Source organism: Topomyia yanbarensis, chromosome 2, assembly GCF_030247195.1.
Source record: "Topomyia yanbarensis strain Yona2022 chromosome 2, ASM3024719v1, whole genome shotgun sequence".
Lineage (NCBI taxonomy): Eukaryota > Metazoa > Arthropoda > Insecta > Diptera > Culicidae > Topomyia > Topomyia yanbarensis.
In genome coordinates, this window is record NC_080671.1 from 412371049 (window position 1) to 412397220 (window position 26172).

At 37.2% G+C, this 26172-nt stretch overlaps 1 protein-coding gene across 9 annotated transcripts in view; it reads right to left on the reverse strand.

Moving 5' to 3' along the window:
- LOC131685081 (phospholipid-transporting ATPase ID) overlaps window positions 1-26172 on the reverse strand; it is a 139508-nt gene that overhangs the window by 18226 nt on the left and 95110 nt on the right. For 8 of the 9 annotated variants that reach the window (XM_058968518.1, XM_058968512.1, XM_058968510.1 and 5 more), the window contains exons 3-9: window positions 21507-21565; window positions 21218-21430; window positions 20621-21157; window positions 7813-7896; window positions 7615-7749; window positions 7305-7553; window positions 6116-6607 (exon numbers count right to left, since the gene is read on the reverse strand). In XM_058968518.1, coding sequence (XP_058824501.1) covers window positions 6116-6607; window positions 7305-7553; window positions 7615-7749; window positions 7813-7896; window positions 20621-21157; window positions 21218-21430; window positions 21507-21565 — 1769 coding nt within the window. The remainder of the gene's footprint in view (window positions 1-6115; window positions 6608-7304; window positions 7554-7614; window positions 7750-7812; window positions 7897-20620; window positions 21158-21217; window positions 21431-21506; window positions 21566-26172) is intronic. The other variant, XM_058968516.1, reaches the window with a different exon arrangement.

A 26172-nucleotide genomic window follows, 5' to 3' on the forward strand; every position in this document is an offset into this window, starting at 1 on the left:
ATATCTTTGCTAATAATGAATTAATTAATTTTGTATTCATTCTAAAATATTTTCTTTGCTCTATTTTAGGTATTGAAATGATTTGAATGCCGTCAGCGCCGTATGTACGGTGAAAAAATCGTTATATGCAGTAAGTAAATATTCACAGTTTATTATGAAGTGGTCCGTTAAATGCATAATTCAATTGCCGTATAATATTGAAACATCTTCAAACCCAACTCTGCACAGTAGGCCTGGCCGTTTTAATATTCGCGACATATTATAATATGCTTCAAATATTAATGTTGACAAGAAAGACACTAAAGAATAACTTCAGTGTTTTCCAGTATGCTTTTCAATACTGGCTGTGTAAGAGTTAGAATAGAATAGAATAGAATTAAATGCAGACAAAATACACGAAAAATGCATAAATATTTATATAGATTTTTGTTGGGACATAGTACCATCAGATTTTTTGGATTTCCCATTGTTAATGCTATATATGAAAATATTGCACCACAAGTCTCTCAGAACGACGCAAAATAACCATATTGAGTTGAAAAACAGTTTAACGTGTAATGTTCATATTTGGTAAATTTGGTGAAACATCTTTGTAAATTTTAAAAATTTGGGAGTTTTCTTTTTATAAATCAATTTAGCCAAGCAAATTTTAGACAATTCAGCATCGCATGAATTCTAAATGATCTCATCGGAAACTTAAAGACAACTCGGGACAGTGAACGCCACAGTTTCGAATGTGACTGATATTTACCGCCAGAGAAAGATTTAATATCGTTGAAAAATACAAACAATAATTCGATAATGGTCAGGATTTTTTGGTCTGGAAAGCAATCTACAGTTGCGGCAAACGAGGTCAGATTTATGTCACAACCGCAATTATGAACCAAGGTACATATCTCAAAGAGTGCCTTCACAAACGTCGACTAGAACACAAAATCATGAAATATTATACATGTATTCGTGTACAAGTTCATGATTCCTAGTATAATAGTCACGACTGACTATGCGTGCCCATGAAATAAATCACAAAATTACAAAATATTATTCATGTATTCGTGAACTGGTTCATAAATCCTAGTGGAATAGTTCACAAAATGATGAAATATTATTCAGGTATTCGTGAACTGGTTCTTGATTCCTAGTACATGATTTACGATCTATTTTGCGTGTTTGTGATATTTAGAAAATATCGCTAATTATTTTCAATTTTATGCAACATGGTAATGAAATTTTCACGTGAGCTATTTCACAACACTTGGAGTATTATTCGTTGAGAAAAAAAAATTTCCCATGCACTTTTTCAAGAAATGTTCAGTTGCTAGCGACCAGTAATAGGTACGAGCAGTAGATATTAGAAAATTATTAGGATTTCGAAAATCGTTATTGCATCACGTTTGGGGTGATTCCTTTCGAGAAGAATTATAAAGCGTCACACATTTCATAAGGTTCAGTGTAGTGTCTGAGCTTGAGCTTGAACTTGTGCGAGCACCCCTGGCTGCTCTACTCCGTTATCGATCTGGACTAGCTGAAGTTGCACAAGGAATCAGTAGATAATTATGCTTGGGAGTAGCGAAACATCTTTCAATGTGCAACTTCTGGTAATCTTAAAATTATTTATTGCTCTATACTGGCGCCGGTCAGGCCGGAACGTAGATCGCGGAAGGAAAGGGAAGGAATGGTTAGTCCGATACTTGGTTTTGCTAGAGGCCGTATATACTACTGCGCACTCCACAAATATCGAGAGATATTTGTTAGTAAGTATAGAAGTTGGATTCTACTTCTTCTTTACCGACGCCAGAGAGGTGACTCCACTATCTGGACTAGATATCGATCCATCAACTCATGGACCGGGGAACAACGGCTTCACTTCCTTTCCGAAGGAAGACGTGACCACAAATTTTTTTCACCTCAGAAAAATCTCAACGACTTCGGCTGGAATTGAACCCAGGCCAATTGGAATGAATGGCGGTCACGCTTACTACTCAACCACCAGCGCTGTCATTTGATAGGGTTCAGCGTTGTGTATGGACAGAAAGCGAAAACTGCGCTGAGGAACCACAAATCATATTTGACATATTGTTTACAGAACAAAAACCGAGAATCAATCACACTTTTGTGATTCAGTTCATATTGTCACGTTACTCCGAGTAAAAAACCGATTGCAACCAAAAAATAACGAATCGCGATGAGGCGAAAAGAATAAAGCATTACGATAATGTGAACAGAAATTACGAAAATAGTGACCAGGATCCTGAAATCATGAACATAAAATACACAACTCGTGACAAAAATATCAAAAATCGTGACTAAGATCAAGATATCATAAACATAAACAACATTTCTACTTGTGGCTTTTTATACTTTCTATTCACAAAAACGTTTATGGAAATTATAAAAATCATGACAAAGTTTCTGAAATCATGAACTTAAATCACATTACTTGCGATTAAAATATCAAAAATCGAGACTGAGATCCTGATGCCATGAACATGAATCATTCTAATCATGACTAAAATATCACGATACGTGAATAGAAATTACGAAAATCGCGACTAAGATCCTGAAATCATGAACATAAATCCCGCTAGTCTAACAGAAAAATCTGATAGTAAACTCACGAATAAAGCAGCACGGTAACGTGATGAGAAATCATAAAAATCATGAATAAGTTGCTGAAATTATGAACATCGTTTGATTGTCGGTTGTGTATTCCCAAATTATGCGCAAGAATCAAAACAAATACTAAACATGTTTTGGGGCGAATTAGTTTTTTGGTAACACAAATAGTTTCATGAATACAAGGTTTATTAATCATAGTTTCCACGAACTTGGTCACGGTTTTCGTAAATCGTTCAGTTCATAAATCCGTGATCTTTTTTTTCGCGAATTTATGAGCAGATTTTTTCCGTGTAGAATCCAAAACGGTATTAGACAGATATCAAAATCATGCTGCCGTGGACCATTCCATCAACACTTTGAAACCACCTAAACTTGAATATTAGTTGTGAGAACTATACAACAAAATATGCTGTTAAAAACAACCGATAACTAGTTGCCAGGAAAAAGCAGGGAACATAATAGAAAAGCAAAACATCCTCGATTACCAACGCGTTTTCTGTGTGGTATTTCAAGCGACCCTCTAGTATAACATGAATTAGTACTTCTTGAATCATGGGAAACTCATGAGTCTGTCATCTCTGTTAGTCTCTAGTTGACTCATATCGCCACGTCTACAGATATCGTACAAAACAGGTGAATTTAGACAACTTTTTATTCCGTGGTATCCAAATCGGCTAAAATTGCCACATTTACGAGTGGTTCAATTTACGGGTACCCGGGTACCTTGTCAAAAATGTACATAACGGTTAACAGCGTTATTAGATGTGCGCGCAGCTAATTCGTGGATTCGTACCTCGATTGTGTCATTGTCTATATATTCAAAAAAACTGGTTTCATTTTGCCACATTCAACGATATATTTCGTTTCGCGAAACAAACGCTTCTGCTTGAATAATGGTCTGGAACATAATCAGTACGCTATGTCTAACATGGTGAAGTTGTAGGGTGTAAACATTGGCCATATTTAGTTCCATTTGCATTTTTTTAAATTTCAAGAGACATCACGAAAAGTAAACAGGAATTCAGTGTGATCACGAAAGGATCACTTTCTGCTTGTAATAGTCACTATTTTTTGTTCACGTTTGACACAGAAGATTGAAGCACGGTATTTTGCTTCTATGGTGAAGACAAAGCGATACACAGGCAGATTTAATTGCTGGTAGCGGTGGGGTAATTTTTAGTTTTTGTTGTCAGGAAGAAGAGAAACAAGCAGGTGTAACTAGTAATGCTCCTTCAAAAAGATTTTCAATTTACATAAGTTCTCATATGGAATCAAAGAAAAACCGAAAAAATTCTTATCATAACAAAATAATGTGATGCATCTAACATCGGTTTTGATACGCTGTGAAAATGTGTATGAACTAGGATGTTGGACAACAAGAAAGACACAGAACACAGTAATATAGGATCAGACGCAAATAAAACAACTTTGAGTATAGCGGGTAATCGACTACTGGTGCAGGTGGATGAATTGAACTGTCATTTAACAATTGGGTTCTTATAGATATCACAAGCATCCTTGGCGAGACCCAAAATCACTGGTCTATCTGAACATAATGCATTTTTAGGAGAAAAAATAATTTTGGGCGCCTTAGAAATACAAAAAATATCCATATAAATTATTGGTTAATTGAAGTCAGTCTACCTTCTCATCTCGCCCAGAGTTGTAGTTAAAAATCGTTTCGATATAGGTATACGGTAAAAATTAGCTCCACTGCAAACGAATGATGTTGCAATTAATTTTTGGCAATGCCCTTGTAAGACTAGCTTCACGGGAAGTAAAACAATTGTTAAAAGTGCAGATGGTGGTCAATCTGGCAGAAGTTAACACCCTGCAAATATATACTATATCAAACATTAACTAAGCACACCAACGAATGCAGTAACGTTAACTACAGCACCCCTGTATATATAAAGAAAACTGCTCTAGAGAGGTGTGCTTACAAGATTTATCTCCGCGCACCCCTGACATCCTGATTAAAAAAATTAAGTCAAGATCTGTAGAAGTGGATTTCATAACAGCTGAAACTTTGATATACACTTCTACGGCTGTTCGTAACATTGTTGGTCTTGTGCGAATGCTTCTGAACAAACCAATTTTTTCATACGTAACTATTTCATGTAGATCAATTGAGAATGGGACGTTTAATCAGAAAACACTGGTCATGCAGCCAGGGCAGATTCCTATGTGCAAAGTTATGGTATTCGAAATAAGAGTTAAAATTTTCATGTTATTAAAATAAAATGTCCCTTTTCATCATATAACAATTTAATAAAACTCTTAAATGAATACCAGAATTTTTCGCCCATCTTCCGTCTATATATTTTTAGTTTCTGGTAAGAATGCGTGCCCCCCCATAGGACCCGCCAATTACTCCGGATGAACCCCCTCCCCCTATCATCGGGCCTGGGAACTATTAATATTGAAATACGTTTACACTATCTGTCACTGCTAGCTAAAGTAAGTCCAATAAGAGAATTTGTGGATATAATTTAATACGAATGCTGGAGATTTTTTATCACTAACCAGACTGAGATCACTCTAAGTACCTATGAAAATCAGATTATCGTGAAAAATCTGCACTCTCCTTAAGTATTAATAGAAAAGTGAGGTGTTTCTTGTTTCACTCATCAGCAACTGACATCAACTTGCTGCCAGTTAGACGATATATCCTAACAAAATTAGACATTAAATCCAAACAGATCACACAACTTGTGTGAACGCCTACGAAACTGGTACCGAGAGATGTCTCGGTTAACCAAGCACAGAAACTCTGAGTCGCTGACGAGTATAGGGAAACGAACTCTTGTCATTTCACATGAGAGCCAAACGCCTGCGAGTATGCAACCATTATAATTCTGACGCCAATTTTGGTATACGTTTGGTTATATCGTCTACCTGGCAGTAAGTTGGTGTCAGTTATTGACGAGTGGAACACGAAACATTTAAATTCAACTTTTCGAAACTAATAATTCAATTTTTTGTCTTTTGACTGAAGTGCCAATACCTTATTTAGGACTGGTGGTATCCAACGGGGAAAACGATCGGAAATGGTGAGTGAAGCTAAGCAATCATGTGAAAAAATTCCCCCAGAGGCGAGACTCGAACTCGCAACCTTTGAGACTCCGGCCCAATGCACTAACCCTTATGCAATCCCTGGGTATGGTGACATCCCAGAAAGAACATATGATTATCCCACTGGCGACGGTGATCGTACCCTGCCTGCAAAGCGAGAATCACACACAACGGCAGCTGATCACCCCAACACATTTTTGATCTATTTAATTTCCCCGCTGGATACTTTTCTAAGTTAGGTCTTGTGTCCTTACGCGCAAATTGTTCATCCATTTTGTTCCTTTAGAAACAAAAGGTTGCATTGTTTTGATAGTTATGATTGTTTGTGCTTTAGCTACACCAACTAAACGAAATACCTTGCCTCCTAACAACATAAAACAGAAAAAAATGAAAGCAACATAAAAAGTAAACACATGCATACATGCACTCCCTGCTCATTGTTGTTACTCCCGCTCAGCGGCTCAGTGATCGTCGAGATTGTTGTCGTTGTGGAGTTCGTCGTAGTGTTTTCTAGCTTTGCAGCGGTATCGTTCTGTGTGGAGGTTAAAATGATCGACGCTCTTTCATGGGCATCAGTGACGTCGGGTGTTTTCGTTAGAGTGGGCGTTGTTGTTCTACTTTCGCGACTACTGTTGTGCTGACTGAACGTAACGTGAAGTGACGAGTGAAGTTTTCTAGGTGTTGTGGCGTCAGTGTGGGGACTGATCGGGGTATGCTGTTCGTGTTTTGGTTGTGGTTGCTCCAATGGCAGCTGGTGGTAATCGTAGTTGGATGTGGCTTTGAGCGTTGCTGTACTACCAGTGGAGGAGATCGTATTGGTGTTGATGGTTAAGGCTGAGCTTGGCTGAGGTGTACTGCGACCAGATGACTCTTCAGTGTTTAGTAAAAGCGGCGGGTTACTGTTGCATGAAGGCTACGTAGCATGCGGACGGGGGGTTATAGGATGCGAACGATATTTGATGGAACAAAAGAATTGGTCGTATGTAAAAGAAACAAAAACAGGACAAAATTATTACAGGAGAAGAGTTATGTACAGTAATATTTTTGTATCTTACTCGCAACGCTCAAACTTTGTATGATGAACTTATTCACACAATAACAAAAAAACACTGTTTAATTTCTATTAAAAACCAACTAAAATCAAACCTAAGTATAAAATTTCTAAACGAAATCAAAATTGCATTTCTATTTCTAAAAGCATGCCAATTAAAATATCACGGAGAACACAAATGAAATCATAACTGAAAAGTAGTGAATTAATTTTCAACGACGTTTAGGGAGCTTGTTTTCACGCGAACAGACAAATACAGTAGGAAAGAAACAGTTTACGTAACGGGAAAATTCTTCATCATTTAGAGACATTGCATCCATTGGTGTGTTGCAGATTTGAACTAAAGTCTCCGCATTGCTCAAATATTTCATCATGAAGTAGCTATTCAAACTTTTAGTGTAATTCGACTCAGGACATTTTAGGAAGTTTAGGACATTTTAAAAATGCACCTATTTTAGGTGCCATCTACAATTAAAATTGACAGAGCCAGATAGACTTCAGTTCAATTAAGCACCAACCGACATTATCATGATTGGATAGAAACTAAACGCAAACTTACCTCGGACACTTCGATTGTCTCGCCGGTTCGCAGATCGATCACATCCCCGTACGCCCTTCCCGCTATGCTGCACTTGTTGAACGTCATAATGTTCTGCGTCAGCGTTCCCGTCTTGTCCGAAAAGATGTACTGAATCTGACCTAGTTCCTCGTTCAGCGTCGTCGTGCGCGCCTTGGCGTGTGTTTTTGTCTTGTCGTAGTACATCTGCTCATCCCAGTTGATCAGGAATGATTGCGCGAAACGTATCACCTACGGTTGAGTCGGTGAGTGCTTGGTTGGAGGCGTAATGTTTTCGGATGGTAACACTTACCTCTACGGATACGTATAAAGAAATTGGCACCACTGTGTTCAGTACAATTGCGTAGGAAAAAAAGACTAGACATCCGATGATGGTTGCACCTTGTAGGTAATCCTTTGGAATAATGTTTTCCCATGGCAGATAAATCTAAAAATAAATTTGAAAGGAAATTTTAAAGACCATGTATACAAACGCTTAACCATGACTTACTTGAAATTTGTAACCTACTATCGCTTCCCATATGGCAGACGCTATCGTACAGAATCCGCAAATGGATAACAGAAAAAATACTATCTGCAATGAGACGAAAAAGTGTTCCATATGAGATGACGATGGGAAATGGTAGATATTTTGAATTTACTATTCATGCCAGACGAATTGAAGAAATGAGTTGCCAGCTGAATGCTAATTGGTAAATATTTGACGCAGTAAGTGTGTTTTTGAAGCGCACATTATTTGCTGTTTCTCACTTGGTAAACTCTGAGGGCCTCATTTCAACTAGCCTCTATAGTGGGGGTGGTGCAATATTTGCAGATGAACATTTAGCAGTTTAGAAGCCGGTCGTTGTTTGTAGAATATTACTGGCGATGATGGATGGAAGTAAAATTCTTGAACTGTGAAGTAATTGAATAGTTATTTCAATTAGATATCCTACATTCCATCAGAATGACTGTGCAGTCAATAGCCAGTTTGCTAAACATGTTACTGTGAATTAAAAGTTGCACTGAAATATTGAGAATATGGTTGCCAAATCCTCTATTCTTTATCTTCTCATATTCGGAGAAATAATTCACTTTTATGAACTTAAGGGGGTGGCTTCAATTAAGGGTTTTTTTACTCATTTTAAATAAAAATTACTATTTTTCACGAAAATTCCGCGTTTTTATGAGTAAACACTCCCTTAAATGGAAAATTATCTCAAAAACTCAACGTAGGTATTTTTTACATAGAATGTGTATGCAAAGTTTGAAAGAAATCGGTTAAGTAGTTGTTGAATGGTAGGTAACATCGCAAATCATGTTTTTTCCAGAGACGTTATACAAAAAACTTCGTCACCGAGTCGTTTGTCGGTATTTTTACAAAGAAAAATTACAGCGTATTTCTGAAACGATATACTATAATGTACAGAAGTTTTGATAAATTTGCTTCACGCAAAGTTCTAAAAAAATTGCAAAAAAGTGTTTTTCTTCGCGCTGAAATCTTTAACCCCCCCTTAATATAATTTAATTGAGTACAATTTGAACAGCTATAACTGCTTTAGAGGCCATTCTATTATCGTACAAAGACAATTTGGCGTATGGCAATTCCTAAACTATACTTCAATATATTTAAGTGAATGTTTCAAGCCAAATTACACACTTTACAAATCAAAATGCGAAAAACATTGTTACCCATTTAATTTCACATACAAATATTATTTTATTAATGCAAATTTATTGGTTTCGTTAAAGATAACAAAATATATTTATGTGTATTTCTCCTGGATGTAAGCAGTATGCTGCAAGGAATTGACCCGTGGAAGTATGATCTACATAGTTACAGGGCGTTGTTCGAGAATAAACAGTGCCTTGTTCGAAATCAAAAATGAAGAAGTTGGGTGGGCTGAACAAATATTTACCATTCGAAATAAGTTGCTCAAACCAGCAAAGAATTTATCGTACTTCATATTGTGTTTTGAGGTGTTTTCGTAAATAAAGTGCTCTCCTATTTATAATTTCATAAATTTTCCAAGCAGTATGATTTTCACATGTTAAATCTACATTTTATAATATTTGTTTGTTGTCAATGTTGACCGTTATTCATTTGAATTAATAAAACTTTTTGAACTCTCTTTTCTTGTATTCACAACTGATAACAGGCACATGATATGAATCACAATTATACAGACATTGCCCAGACATTATACGTTGACAACCAATAAAAAGTAAGTAGCAATAGGCCTATAAAACCCATGTCCTTTTTACGATTTAGACTTCTAATACTATCTATTTTACAAAACTTTGTGCATAGTCAGTAGTACTCGTTTACTTTGTTCAGTTTAGTGTGTTTCTTAGCTCCTTGAACAGGTTGTTCAGTAGTTCAATGTTTCTGATGTGATGAATCTCGATACAGTCGACTTCTAACTCCGAGAAAAACCACATTCTCACATACCAGCACGATGCAGTGTTTTTTTTTTTTGGAAAAATCGTGCGATTTATTAATTACGCCTAAATCGTTGAATTTGGGTCAATGTTGTCCCACTAATATGTGCGCTATCCACGCAAATCGTGTGATCATCATGCCGAAACACATCCATCTGGCTCTCAGTTGTTGCTGACGGGGGATAATCCTGCCAGCTCCAATATTTCGGTGTTGAGATATTCCATTACGACCGTTAGCTAGACAGATGTTCCGGTACCGACACGCTCGGCGTAGTTGCTCTTTCTCAAAAGACTGTGGATTTGTCCGACAGGAAGCCTATGTGCGTGCAACCAGTACGAACATATAACACAACTGATGCCGCACTCGCATACGACCCCCGGTTTCAAACTTGGATCAGTTTACGTTCGAAGCCAAATGGGCTGGCCATCGAATGAAATCAGTTTGCTTCAATCGTCAAAGAGGCGGGGGTTTCGAACAAAAACTGTTCAAGATTTGCGGTTCGGTGCATGTAACTAGCGAGAACCAATCAGGAATGAGCTTCAGTCAAATGATTTAAAATCGAGTTTTTCCGTATCTGCATGCTAATTTAGACCCGTTGGAAATAAAAATAATAGTTGGTGAAGGAAAAGATGTTTCAATTTAATTCTTGGTTGACGGTTTGATAGCGCTGGTAAGGGCTAATTAGTTTTCCAAAGCAAATGTTCGCTGGGTAGGTGATTTATGTTCCAATTAGCCCTCGTTACTAGCACCGAGCTCTCAAACTAATTGTTACAGTCAGTCCACGGAGTCGGAAGAATCCTAATCCTTCTCTCCGGATATTGAAATGTAGTCTTCGGCCATCCAAACTAATTATTAGTCAGTCCACGGAACAAACGAATCACAGGTTTCTTCAAATTCAGAATGTACGATTGAGCAGCAAAATATTCTATAATAGATTATTGGATTATATTTCCGAAAGATTATTTTTAACAAATCACAGATTTTCTCAAATTTCAGATTGTTATACGTTAGAGCAACAAGGTACGAATAAGAACTACGAAATATCATAGATTATCGCTATCAATGATATGAAATATTCGCAGGTTTATTTTTATTGTTTGTTATAGCCCTTAAAAGGACTTTCAGTTGAAGGAAAGTATGTGATTCAAAAGCTAGACACGTGCATCGAATTTCGTCTTTATAGCATGGAATCGTAGATAATTATTAATTTACTATAGTACTGGCACCCGAAATTTTTTATTCGGTTGTGCGGGTTTATGCTAACACTGCCGAAAATTCCTGGCGGCTCCCGCTTATCGCATCGTTCCGACGACATAGCCCAGATGTTGCTCGTTCGAAAAGCTAGCAAAGATTAGTATAAAATTGGCATGCTGCACTTCTATATATAGCCTTTTGGTATTTGATAGTCACTTAGGTACTATCTATTGACAGCTTTGCCCGGGATAGATTGAACAATGTATGGAAGTTTTCACGTTTTCCGAGATCTGTTCATTTTTACGAATTTTTCAATAGTGTACTATTGAAATACAAAATCAATATGTCGAATTGTTTGGTGGTAAAAAGACGGAAATCCGTCCATAAATAACAGAGTTCGTGGCGTTAAAAAAGTGACGCAAAAACGTGACATCTTTTGATTTAAGATTTTAAAACGACACCCAACCCCAGATAGTGCAGTAAGACATTTTTAATGTCAAAAAAAATCTCTTTGCGCAAAACCACATCCATATTTCATTCGTTGCTAATAAGGCTTCGGGCATTCTAATTTGGTTCACTCATATTTCGATTTTACGAGAGGTGCTGTAAATGAAGATATGCAGACGCTTTGTTATCAACGAATCGAGTATGGGTGTGGCTTCGCAACACTCAACTTTATCGTTATTTAGTAAGGCGCTCTAAGGTGGATTTGTGTTACATGAACTTATTTGTTTGTATGAAAATATCATTCGTGCGGCTAGCTGTTTGAACACAACGCTACTTCTACTGCAGGATTATACATGAACAGCTTTGGAGCTCCGACATCTCCGACATGAATCTAAGGAATCAACTTGAATATTTTGAATGTTCAAATCTTTATTAAAAGTCGTTGTTTTAGACCGGAATCAGCACAGAAAAAATAAATTTAATTCAACAGCTTAAAGTGCATCCTCTTATCATCACTAAGTTAGTGGGACGAATTAACAAAAAGCGATTACTAATACTATTCTTTATTCTCAGTTTGGATAATTGGTAGAAATAACCTCGGAGGCCTTCTAGTGGGAGGATGACGCAGATCCAGGGGGGGGGGGGGATCCTGGGGGTCCGGATCCCCTCCTATTTTTTTCCTAGTTGAGAAATTTTGAATTAGTTTAAATTTTATATTAGTTTCAAACCCAAAATTATTCCAAACCAAATTTAACCAACAAACCTGATATTCATTAAATGAGCTTGTTACGTATTACGAAGTGCACAATGTTCATTTAAAAATCGAAATTTTGGACCCCTCCCGAAATCTTTTTCTGGATCCGCCCATGACATTGACAGTGGTATCTAGTGCTGTACTGTAGCATAGGGTAGTACGTCAGAACCGTAGTCGCTAATTACGCTAGGTTCGAACCCAGCCGATAGAGCTTCCTGGTTCTCGACAAGTTTCCTGAACACTTTTAGTACCTTAGTGATAGTTGATTTGACTATGGCCTTTTCCTAGTTTCGCTGATTCGGTGTCTGAGTAGTTCACGATGCGTGAGTAAAGTTTTGAAGCGTTGCTCCTCTTGCTTGAACGCCATATTGACAACTGAGGGAAATCGAAATAGATTCATCATGTTGCAGGCACATAATCATCATCATCATCATCGTTGCCGACTATTCCGAGTGTTCCAAATCTAAACCGAGCGTATTTTAGATTTTCATGTTACTCGTCCCGCTATTTTCCAGTCTTCTTAAACTTCCGCCGCGCGTGCATCATCCTTGATTGTACACAGCTAGCAATTGCAGGGCTAGCACCAAATTCGACGACCTCTTCCAGGGTTTTTGCCAAGCACAATTTTAGCTGATATATCTTGCGGCATTCGTGATACATGTCCAACTAACTAACAGCTTTCAGATGTCAGCATGTTTGTGAACTTCGCCCATTTCCTGCATCTGTGCCTAGTATGCCTACTATTCTGCCAAATATTGATCAACGCATTCTCCTCTCAAATACACAGTCTGATTCCTTAAACACCCATGCCTCAAGGTCGTGCAGAGCAACAGGGAGTGTCAGCGATTTGAGTACTGTAAGTTTTGTACGCGTTTGTAGGTTACGGGCTGATGGCGCAAACCATATTCGCAACCGCAACACGCCTTTTTAGCTTGTGGCTAGCGACGTACCTATTCATTCATGTCGCCTGTATATTTTCAACAAATTTGTTTAAAATGATATTTTCAACAACTTTGCTACAATTATTTTGAAGAGATATTTCTCCATGATAACATCTAGGATGATTATTCACTAAAATTATGATATCATAAGACGCGCTTTTGTACGTCCGAAAACAGCAGAAAAGAATCTATACATAGAGGTTTAAAAGCAGTTCCATATTGATTCTTCTTATTTGTAGACTGCATCACTACTTATGTTTCTGAAATTTTAATAATTTATCAAAATTACAATAAATTTTGTCATTTTCGAAAGATCAATGATTTTCATCCAAACATCCTCCAAACAGAATTTCTGGCTACGCCACTGGAATGAACAGAATATCTATTGATCGTAAGAGTTCCAACATCCGGCCATCTATTAGCTACATAGAATATTTATTAAAGCATAAAATGTGGCTTTTCGGAGTTCGGAAGTCGGTTGTGTCGAGTTTCATCATATCACCAGCATTGTAATGCTTACATTCAAGTTTGAATTTGTCGGTGTTAAGTCAGATCGGACTAAATGACATTGTATTGATTACGAGAAAAAAAAACGAGTTTAAAGTTTGAATGGCAGCATCCTTTACGTTTTTTATTTCGATTATAGAGGTTTCAATCTTAAGGTTTTTCGCCTCTTCGGGTTAGAGTGAAAAATTTCTAACCCTATGTGCAGGGTCGGGACTCGAACCCAGGTGCGCTGCGTACAAGGCAATCGATTTACCAACTACGCTACGCCCCCCATCCTTTACGTTATAAAAATTAAATTTTACAATATTGCTTGCTTATTATAACATATTTCAAAACTGGCAAGAGCTGAAGAAATCCTTTATCCATCCATATGCTATCATTATCCCATTTTTACGATTTTGCGACTTAGTCCGGTCTGACTTAACACCGACCAACTGTAATTCATGATCAAATGGTGTAGTCAAACAAATCCTTGACACGCGCACTTCCGATTTCAGTTAGCTCAATTCGAAACAATACACAACAAATTGAGCACTAGCTCTACATCGTCTGTGTTTCATTTTCAGGATATTTTTTTAGTTCTAGAGCTGAAAGAAGAGGTCACAAAAATTGAATGATAGTATAAACGAACAACGGTCTAAATTGACAACAAGTAGTTGTTTCCAAAAATTACCCGCATTATGTGGATCTACTTCAGTAATTGACTGCAAAAGTAGCAATGCTCGTGTAGCTGTCAACGAAGTTCGGCATTCACTGACATAAAATAGTCCCGGTGTGAAGGAACCGTACTACCTCCTCAAATAGTTGAGAAATCATAACTGGCAGGGCGCATAATTTACGAAAACAGCCTCACATAATGAAGTATGAAGAGTTGCTGCGTTCAGTCAACCCTACGCCATCATTCCTCAGTCTTGCCCAATGTATTTCTCATTTTCAAACAACGGTATGTAACTATGCGTTCAGATTACATTGTGTTAATTTTGTCACTATACTGCCAACTGCCGATATAAGCGTGTGTGTGTGTGTGTGTTAACCTTCCTATCTCCCACTAGCTGGTAGTGATTTACAGAAAAAAGATGTTTGCATGTATTTAAACATTCATGGAAATAACTTGGTTCACGGATTTAGGAAGGTGTTAGCTCAATTGACTTTCCGATGACCCATTTCGTGTACAGTGCCAGACATGTTCCGAGGTCATCGTTCCATCAACTAGCCCCGCCTTACTGTAATGTTTGTATCAATTGGATTGTAACATTACAGTAAAACTTTCGATTCCATTTAAGCAGGAAATCGACGCGTATTTATTATAATGGTTCAATTTGTATATATAACATAACACATGTGTACTAGAACTTACCATTTTTTCAGTTTTCTACCTTCATTCCTATCTCCCATTTATGTCTCATTTAACTCTCATCCACATTTCTTGAATTCCTGCTTATTTAAGAAAGAAAAGGGGAAATAATAAAAAAGAACCGATAGACTCCGTGTTTTCCTCAGCGCTTCCGTTTTTCCTAGTCTGGTGCCACTGCCTGTTGGACTTGTGTAAGTTGTTCCATTGGAGATCTCCAAGGAGCTGTAATTGGAGGAAGATCTGACTTCTATCCAGAAGTATCAGTTTTTCACATTAATAGATTATATGTATACACTACAAAACAATCCCGTGTATAATGCAACCATTTTTTGAACATTTATATGTACATATACACACATAAACACATACACATATATGCACACATGTATATATAAAACCGATTTAATCCACTTATCAGTGGGATGAGACACCTCTCATACATATAACTGTTGTATTATTCATTAAATTGCCAAACGCACGCAAAGCTCGCAAGCAGCTATATGTGAGACAAGCACAGCCTCGAGTCCTGCACGTATAACACGTATAATAAACTGAATCAAATTAATAAAACAAATCAAATTAGCTCAAATGAAAATCAGACAATATTAAAAAAGTTATGAAATTAAGAGAGTAAACTAAATTGTTTCAAGCTATCTGTCATCCAATAACTAAAAGAACTGACTAAACCGAATTAATAAAATGAAGAAACTGAACAAATATGAACTGGGAAAAACTAACAATTTAATAAAATGATTAAAACAAATGAAACAGATAACATGAATAAAACAATAAAAAAATTATTGAATTAATAAGATAAATAATATGAATAATGTGGATAACACTAACCGCCATATTTGGAAAATGCAAAAACAACCAAGTCCATTGCAGCCGCCAGAAAATTTGTCTAAGTATTGAAATTGCCTTTAAATCGCATTCGCAAATAGCATTTGTTCCTATTAGCACAGGCGAGTTGAGTCAAACGTCAAACTATTTAAATCGCCTGACGATCTTCGTCCGCATTTTTTTTTGACCGGGTGCTGACTCCATTCAGATATCCGAACCGGTTCCGGAATGAGTTTAACTGGGAATCAGTGAAATCGTTGCATCAACTAGTCAAGTTCAGATGGCACTGTCGATGCTAAGTGGGAACATTTTTTTGGTAGCTCGCTCGAGTCGCGCACATACATAGTAAAATAATTGTGATGTGACGATAAAATCACTACGTCAAATTACACTATTCCAACGATATTTTTGCCTACCAACACATAACACAACAGGAGAAACGACCTACCGAGCGATTAACTTCGATTTCCTATTAAATATACTATATTTCACTGCAAATTTTTGTAAACTATGTGAGGAACACAAAATCACTTCCGAGAGATTCGGCAGTGCTGCCACTTTTTTTTCTGCCAACTGCCGATATAAGCGTATGCAAATATTCCAAGTAATTAATTGTTTTGTTATTTTTCCAATTTCTACATTGATACATATGCATTTTCGAAATCTTGGGTTAAACACGGTGTACGGTAATGTCTTTGTGCTGTTTGCTCTAACACTTTCATGTTTACACCTGTCCAACTAAATGGGCTCCTAAGTACAATACATAGTGGTCCAGAATGTGAATTTAGCAGGAATTTTAAAATTAATGGACTTAGCATTTTTACAAAGAAAACAATTTTTAAGAAGCACCCTAATTTTTTTTAGTAAATTTCTTATAAAATGAAAAGTAAGACATAGAGTTTTAGTGTCTTCGACAAAAGTTTTTTAAAATTTTATTTTCTTCAATTTTCTGAAAGACAGCGAAACTCTATCTCGTGCCATTAAAAAGTTAATTTTCTGATTTCAAAAAATTAGAACCACCCTACCCACTATTCAAAATAATAGAAAGGTATTGACAAGTGCAATATTTTATCATGAAAACGAAACTATATTTGTTATATTGTCTACTGCGAAAATAATTTGAACATATTACATAAACCAAATTTTTATTATAACTTTTTCAGTTTTCATTTTTTTCCAACCTATTCTTCAGATGTTTTTGAGAGTTTTTAAAAACGAACATTTTATTCTAACACACCAAAACTCTAGCTTCTATTATTCAAAAGATATAAGCGCTTAAAATATCAAAAATAGATTTTTTTAATCAATTTTTTGAAGTTTTAAAAAATATCGTGTTCGCCATTTTTTGCTCAATTATAGATCTAATTATGACCTTTTTATGGTTCAAAAAGGTCGTCTTTTGTTTGCCCCAATGAGGGATATTGTTATGCCAAAAAAACCCATTTTTGGCGAAAAAGTGTTCATAATTTTTCAACGAAAATAGTTAGATGTGTAGTGCCATGAAACAAATCATTCGCCTTAAAGCAATCTTAAAGTTGTCCGAAGACTACTTTGGATTTAAATCAATACCGCAAAAGTTATTTGAATAAAAAGTTTTCTAAGAATCACTAAGAAACACCCTAACTTTCAATTTAAAATTTGTTGTGTGTGTGTGTGTGTTAACCTTCCTATCTCCCACTAGCTGGTAGTGATTTACAGAAAAAAGATGTTTGCATGTATTTAAACATTCATGGAAATAACTTGGTTCACGGATTTAGGAAGGTGTTAGCTCAATTGACTTTCCGATGACCCATTTCGTGTACAGTGCCAGACATGTTCCGAGGTCATCGTTCCATCAACTAGCCCCGCCTTACTGTAATGTTTGTATCAATTGGATTGTAACATTACAGTAAAACTTTCGATTCCATTTAAGCAGGAAATCGACGCGTATTTATTATAATGGTTCAATTTGTATATATAACATAACACATGTGTACTAGAACTTACCATTTTTTCAGTTTTCTACCTTCATTCCTATCTCCCATTTATGTCTCATTTAACTCTCATCCACATTTCTTGAATTCCTGCTTATTTAAGAAAGAAAAGGGGAAATAATAAAAAAGAACCGATAGACTCCGTGTTTTCCTCAGCGCTTCCGTTTTTCCTAGTCTGGTGCCACTGCCTGTTGGACTTGTGTAAGTTGTTCCATTGGAGATCTCCAAGGAGCTGTAATTGGAGGAAGATCTGACTTCTATCCAGAAGTATCAGTTTTTCACATTAATAGATTATATGTATACACTACAAAACAATCCCGTGTATAATGCAACCATTTTTTGAACATTTATATGTACATATACACACATAAACACATACACATATATGCACACATGTATATATAAAACCGATTTAATCCACTTATCAGTGGGATGAGACACCTCTCATACATATAACTGTTGTATTATTCATTAAATTGCCAAACGCACGCAAAGCTCGCAAGCAGCTATATGTGAGACAAGCACAGCCTCGAGTCCTGCACGTATAACACGTATAATAAACTGAATCAAATTAATAAAACAAATCAAATTAGCTCAAATGAAAATCAGACAATATTAAAAAAGTTATGAAATTAAGAGAGTAAACTAAATTGTTTCAAGCTATCTAACTGTCATCCAATAACTAAAAGAACTGACTAAACCGAATTAATAAAATGAAGAAACTGAACAAATATGAACTGGGAAAAACTAACAATTTAATAAAATGATTAAAACAAATGAAACAGATAACATGAATAAAACAATAAAAAAATTATTGAATTAATAAGATAAATAATATGAATAATGTGGATAACACTAACCGCCATATTTGGAAAATGCAAAAACAACCAAGTCCATTGCAGCCGCCAGAAAATTTGTCTAAGTATTGAAATTGCCTTTAAATCGCATTCGCAAATAGCATTTGTTCCTATTAGCACAGGCGAGTTGAGTCAAACGTCAAACTATTTAAATCGCCTGACGATCTTCGTCCGCATTTTTTTTTGACCGGGTGCTGACTCCATTCAGATATCCGAACCGGTTCCGGAATGAGTTTAACTGGGAATCAGTGAAATCGTTGCATCAACTAGTCAAGTTCAGATGGCACTGTCGATGCTAAGTGGGAACATTTTTTTGGTAGCTCGCTCGAGTCGCGCACATACATAGTAAAATAATTGTGATGTGACGATAAAATCACTACGTCAAATTACACTATTCCAACGATATTTTTGCCTACCAACACATAACACAACAGGAGAAACGACCTACCGAGCGATTAACTTCGATTTCCTATTAAATATACTATATTTCACTGCAAATTTTTGTAAACTATGTGAGGAACACAAAATCACTTCCGAGAGATTCGGCAGTGCTGCCACTTTTTTTCCTTTCAATTTAAAATTTGTTGTAAAGAAAAAAGTATATTAGATAGAGATTGGATGTCTTCACCAAACTTTTCCAAAATTTGTCGTTCTACAACTTCGCTGGAGGTCGTTTGAGTGTAAAATTAAATGATTAAAAAGTTAATTTTTTGATCTTGATACAAATAGAACCACCCTGTTGTTTTAACAAAAAGATGGGGCTCACAAACTACGAAAACTTCTTTAAAGACTTAATATGGCTAAGTTATTTAGTTTTAGTAAAATCTCACAATTCCTGCTAAATTTGCATTCTGGACCACTGTGCAATGGTGCCCAGGGGGTCCAAGTGGTCTTAAGACTGCCCTGAGATACAATGGCGGATACAATGTGAGGGTCAAAAACCTCTCCAATTTTTTTACTTGTTGAGAAAATTTAAATTAGTTCGATTTTATAATAGTTTCAAACTCAAAACCATTCCAAACTAAATTGACCACCAAAATTGATTTTTATTGAATAAACCTTATTTACCTCATTATTATTATTTATTACGAATTACGAATTCATTTCAAAATAAAAATTTTAGACCCCTCTCGATTTTTTTTTCTGGATCCCTCTGCTGGGATATAGTATATTATGGTCGTAAATTCAGATTTGTGAAAACAAGTTGAATTGAACACAGCGTTTTAAGAAATAACCACACAGCATTCGAATTCCAGAATACAAATCAGTTAAAAATTGCCATAGTTAGGAGTATTTTAGTTTTTTCTGGATCCCTGTTGGCCTGTTAAAGATGTTTTTTCGTTGAACACCTGACGGTTAAATGTGTCGTCGTTTAACGTGACGAATGATTTTTTTCAAAGGCACGTAAATGAAAAAAGTGTTAGAGTTCAATTTATGATTGCAGTTCCAAAAACACTCTTTTTAGTACATGTTATCCTATTGGAATCACTTCAAATGTGCTTTAAAGCAGTCATTAACCAAGTTTTACCTGATAAATCGAAACGTAGAACACATTCCTGACCCATTTGTTCACATCGAATATGAGTACATCTCCTTGCCAGTTTAAGACGCTATGACGTTCAATAGTCAATATATGATGAATAAGCGATAAAACGCACTGCGAAAATGAGAAACACTCACTCTATGAAAGAGAACACATTTTTCAATGCTTCCCCCATTGGTTATTTGTTTTCATATTGAAAATTTTGAAATTCCATCCAGGATAGAAGAATACTTTTTGTGCTAAACATGCACTTTCAGAGTTGCATCGTTAAAGTGAGATCATTCAATTCCGAACGTCTGTGCTGATAATGTGATGTATATGTACATCACAGGTCATAAATATTAATGCAATCAGGCTGCATCTGTCGACTCAAACGACACTACCAGTACGGTGACTGATTGAGAGATTGAAACATGCACCCACCCCCCCCCCCCCCCCGGGTCCCACCGTGCAGCAAACTTACCCCTATAATAATAAAATTCAATAGCCTATCGATGGTAGTTCGCTTGAACTTGGTTTTGCCCGAGTTCTGCATCAGCTTGGTATCCTTGCCAGCGAAGATCACCACGCCGTAGCACCACTGGGTGTTCCGGATAATGCAACCCCTCAGCAGGATTTTGTCATTATCCAGCGGGTACCGTTGGTTCTTCCAGCTCAGCGTGCCGTCGAACTTGTTCAGCAGGTTGTTCGGTGGTTCGCACACAATCTCCCCGTTGAATCGCCACAGCAGATCCTCCTGGTTACCCATGACGGCCGTCTCCACGAGACACTGCTTGCACTTGAGGTTCGTCTCCCCGTCCAGCTCGGCCGTTTCGATGAAGCACAGCCCGTTCGGTTCACTCGAGGACAGTAGAAGAATGTCCGCCGCGACGAACTGGTCGTTGTCCATGCGGATGATGTCGCCGACCTGCACGCCGGACCACTTCTCGTCCACGAGCTTACCGTGGCGGAGCGTTTTCGACCGGCGGTTGTTGACCTGCGAGTCCGACATGTGCCGTTGCTGTCGGAGAGACGGGAGATAAGCTGTTGCAGAGTTATCAATATTTAAATATGTACTCACAAAATCGTCGTACGCATCCTTGATGGCCGTTAGCATCAGTACCCCGATAAGGGGGATCGCTGTGGTGACTGGGGTCAGAGACGATATCGCCGGTATTAGTTGCAGGATCAGTAGGCATAAAAAATAAAAATTGGCAAGACGTTGGAACTGCTCCAGCAGGTTCAAAGGCAGAAATGTTAAAATGCTATATTTGGACGTTTTGATGTAGTTGTTCTGGGGTTTTCACAAAAGAGAAAGAGGCATTGTATAAATTAGTCTTTTTTTGATTTCCGAATGAATCTTCACTTACCGCATATTTAAACTGTGTGTTATATTCTCTATCGTTGGCTCGTATTCTACGTTCGTTTTCTGTGAAGTAAAGAGAAGAAAATAAGGACAAATTAAGAAACGTTTTCCGCAAAAGTATTTTGCTAGTAACGTTAATTATAGCAGTACTACTAATAGCAATAGGTTTTCAAGCAAATCAAATAGAAGAGGAGAAAACAAAGTAGTAACGTAGTAAAAATCTTTCCATTTAGAAGTATCAAACATTTTCTGAGATTTGGCGAAAATCAACAACAAGCGGTTTGGCCCATTCAACCATCCTATCACCTTTACGTGGTGCTAAGCGCCCGTTCAATACATCTATACATGCTCTAATGGAGCACTTATGCTCAGCGGAAACAGGCCATGTCGTACAAATATTACGTTAAGGAAAAATAAACATCCACCACCCACCCATCTGACGAGGAGCAACGTTCATAATCTACTCAAGTCAATATGACAAGATTGCAATATGTTACTGAAATGGAAAATCACCATAGGGGAAAGCGGATACAAACGAACCCTCCTTTGGTTGTGGTTTAGAATTGTAAATCCTACAAATTTCTTGATCGGAATGTTTAACCAGCTTTTGCAATGTTTTAAAACTTCAAAAAAGGGGAACCGAAATTTGTTTTTCATTGTGGCATTTTTGTTTTTGACATTGCACCACACCCGTGTTATCGGTACTATACTCATGCAAATGTGGGTGTCATCGGTCTATATCGTTTTTTTTTATGAAACCACACAGTAAAATTAAAATTGAAATTAAAGTGTCTCCAAGGAACATCTGCCTCCTATCTCCCCTACAGTGCTACAGTGTGACACTAACAGCTAACGATCGTTCATTATATGCAGATTGTTAATAGAATCGTGTTGCAGTTCATAACAGCGTTGTAACAGTTTAACCACAGATAACAGACGTTTAGGTTGGCAAAAAAATAATTTTAAAACCTGTGTGAACATTCAATATATGTTAAAAATTTATGGCACATTAATGCCACTTACTCAAAGCATCGATCGCTGCACCATCTTCAAAAGTATGCCAAATGTATTTTATTTGCTCGCACTCATTTTTGAAAATGAGTTTAAACGTCTGTTAGCTGTGGTTTAACAATTATTTAAACATTTACTGAGCAGTTCATGCAGTTTGAACGATCCCTCGGTCACATCAAAACGAATCGATAAAAGCGATTAGTGCTCAGACTAGCGGTTCGCGTGTTGTAGGATGGAACGCGTGAAGATGCATTCACAATCAAACAGGATATTGCAGAGTGCGGTTTTCCGGTGCCCGGTACGAAAGTGGCTTTAGTGTAAGCCCAGGAAATTGTGTATACGGTTGCCGTTTGCGGAACGTATAGAATGTTCATTTTCTCGCTGCAAATTCCTCTTACGTTTAGTAGAGAGAGACGACGTTCCACTGAAAGAGGCCGACAAAACAGCAATTAGTTTTGGAATACTAAGTGTTTCCTGGTCTTGAGCTTTATGATATTATTATCGTATGATTATATGATATTTTATCATAGTAAAATTATATCCCAGTTTGAGGGAATCTCCCTATGAGTGTGTTGTAAACAAAATGTTTATCTGTTTTACAATAGCGGGGCTTAATTACAGTGACCTTACATGCAATAGGCCTTAATTTGAACAACAATCTCACACGAGATTTACTCAATGAAAAAGCATGTTAACTCGTGATGTAACCAAAGAATTGTAAATTTTGAAGTACCATGCGTAGAGCTCCAGAACGATAATTAAGGAGACAAAACAGTTGATTCTAGCTTTCTATCGTCATTTATTGAAAAAGATGGGTGGGTAATGTGAGAGACATAACCACAGTGAAGTAGAATACACTTCAGTTTTTCCCCTTCTAACTTGTGCTGTAAATTGTCGTCGGAAACTCCAAGTAAGGTGTTTGGGTGTCAATCGTTTTGAAAAAATTCCATCATATTCAATGTTCTGGAATTTGTAAGCACTTTAAAACAATGAATATTTTCTCCAGGACGATATTTGCAAGGACTGTACCAACTTTACCACAAAAAAATCTAGACCCTCGTGAACATGTCCTTCGGTAATTACTTAACTCGAAACTATTTTCCCCAGTCGATCGAATTTGATTGCAGTGAGCTGAATACTCTTTATTTAAAACATAGGTCTAAATGTGTATAAAATGAAGCAACAAAAAGAACCGCATCACATACCAGTTTCAAAATTCGAAACAAAACTGTTTGAAATAATAAACCAAAACACTTTGCTGGGGAGGTGATCGTTTCCATTCCAATTCCACTTTGAAACTCCTATATAAAATGCCCCCTATAAAAACACATTGTGCAAATGCTGGACGACGTCCAAATAAGCGTTCAAAAGGGGTCCATCGTTTGACCCGCGTTGAACGATTATGGATATTTTTTTTGGGATTCTCAGTACATAATGCTTGAAACCCGTAATCAAAATAAGAAACCACTGCTCCAACGAAACTCATTCTCCTCATTCACTGGAATCTCTTACTAACCTGCCATTAATTAAGCACAATCTCTTTAAGTCTGCCCGCGCTTTAGAAATACCTACAGCAGCGTGTTATTAGATGCCTTAATGATAAAAACGCATCTCGTTTATACGAAATATGAAACGCGTGTGCCAATAGGATCATTACCCTAGGTACAAACAAACCGCAAAAAGCATTTCAACATTAGAATTACCAGCCCAACGCCCATCAATCCAAAACCACCCTATTCACCTACTTTGCAAATCATCGTGTGTACACGACTCGAACCATACCACAACATTATACGCGGTCGTTTCAAATCACGCGCACGATAAGTTGTGCACACAGCAAAGAAACGGATACAAATTCAAAGACGATTATCGGTGTTTAACCGCTTATCGTACCGTCTGGACGTTATAGTCATGGTGTTGCTCGTTTGGAAAGCGAGCGACAAATGATTCAAATGGACACGTTGCTCCTCTATTTATAACTTCTCGTATTTGCTTGAGTCTCCCCATATTACCCCATCTCGCATATTGACTGGCTAACCAACGAGCGATCTGCGTTTGACGGGCAGCTCAAATAATGCTGCTGCTGCTACTGTGTAAAAATCTAGCTGATGAATTTTTGTTCTGAATACAGGGACCGAGCTATTAACGTTAGCTCGCTCGGTCGAATAGTACGGACCAATCATGGTGCAGATAATTACTGTTTTCATAAAATCCATTATTTCCGTTATGTGCACTACTACATTCTACAGAATTAGTTACAATATTGTGGTGCATATTTCTCATCAAATAGCGCAATCATCTAATTTTTTCATTTTTTATCATTTTCGTTTAAAAAATATCGGGTAAATGTTTGGTTGAATATTTTGAACCGGGCCCCAGTATTGAAACGTTATAACTATTCTACTTCAAAAATATTGGAAGAGCAAATGTTAAAAAAATCAAAATTTGGTTTATTTTAGCGATAATGATTCTAAACTGGTACTTTAAATACTGACCCCAGGGTAGAAAATAGGTAGGGGAGACCAGGGCTGATTGGCGCATGCTTACGTTTCTTTCATTTTTCTCCTTTCCAATGCTGCTTTTATTGGGGAATCGGTTAAAATCTGAGTCAATAGGCGTTTACGACCTTGACGTTTCTTCGAATCAGTTTCTGCACTCGCCTAGTGGAGAGGTCTGACGTCTTCTGGCAGGCTTACATCTGCAGCGGATTCTATGCTGATTGACGAGTTTTGTTCGGGGTTGGGTTGATCTGTTACAAATCTTGCCAGGAAATCCTCAGGAGCAAAAATTTCAAGATTGAAGGGGCAATATTGGAATCATCTGTTTTTATAAACAATTTCCTATTTTTAATGGTACTTATTTCTTCTGTCTTTTTGTCAATAATTTTAACTTATTGTTATCACTTATTTCTCATGTTTATTTTTACTTATAATCATCAATAGTAGCATTTTTGTAGGAGACGAACCACTGCGACCAGTATTCAGATCTATTGTAGTAAATATTTGCATAATATCCAATTTCAGTTCGAAAATGTTAGCATTTCGCCAATATTAAAGTGCACATTGCTCTACGCTAAACGCTGTTCAACTCGGCCAACCAGCCCCGCGCAAAATTCGGCCAACCTACCCCAATGTACATTTTTTGGTTTCACCCAACATGGTAATAGCAGCTGCAAGAAAGCTAAAAAGCTCTTTCTCCCCTGGACCGGATGGGATTCCAGCTGCTGTTTATTGTCGCTGTGCCGTCGCTTTGGCTGTACCTTTGTCTCGCATCTTCAACCAATCATTTGGCCAGGCTAAGTTCCCCGACGTTTGGAAGCAATCCTACATGTTCCCGATGTTCAAAGCCGGAGATAAGCGAAATATCAAGCAGTACCGCGGAATAACGAATCTTTCAGCTGGATCTAAGTTGTTTGAAATTGTTGTCAATCAATTCATCCTCAGCCGTACAGGAAGCTTCATCTCCCCAGACCAACATGGCTTCATGCCCGGGCGATCCGTTTTAACAAACCTGCTCGAATTTACGTCAACTTGCATCAATTGCATGGAGAAGAAAACACAAGTGGACACTATATACACAGATTTGAAAGTAGCTTTTGACCGAATCGACCATGAAATTATTCTCAAGAAGTTGTACAAGTTAGGAGCGTCCGACAAGCT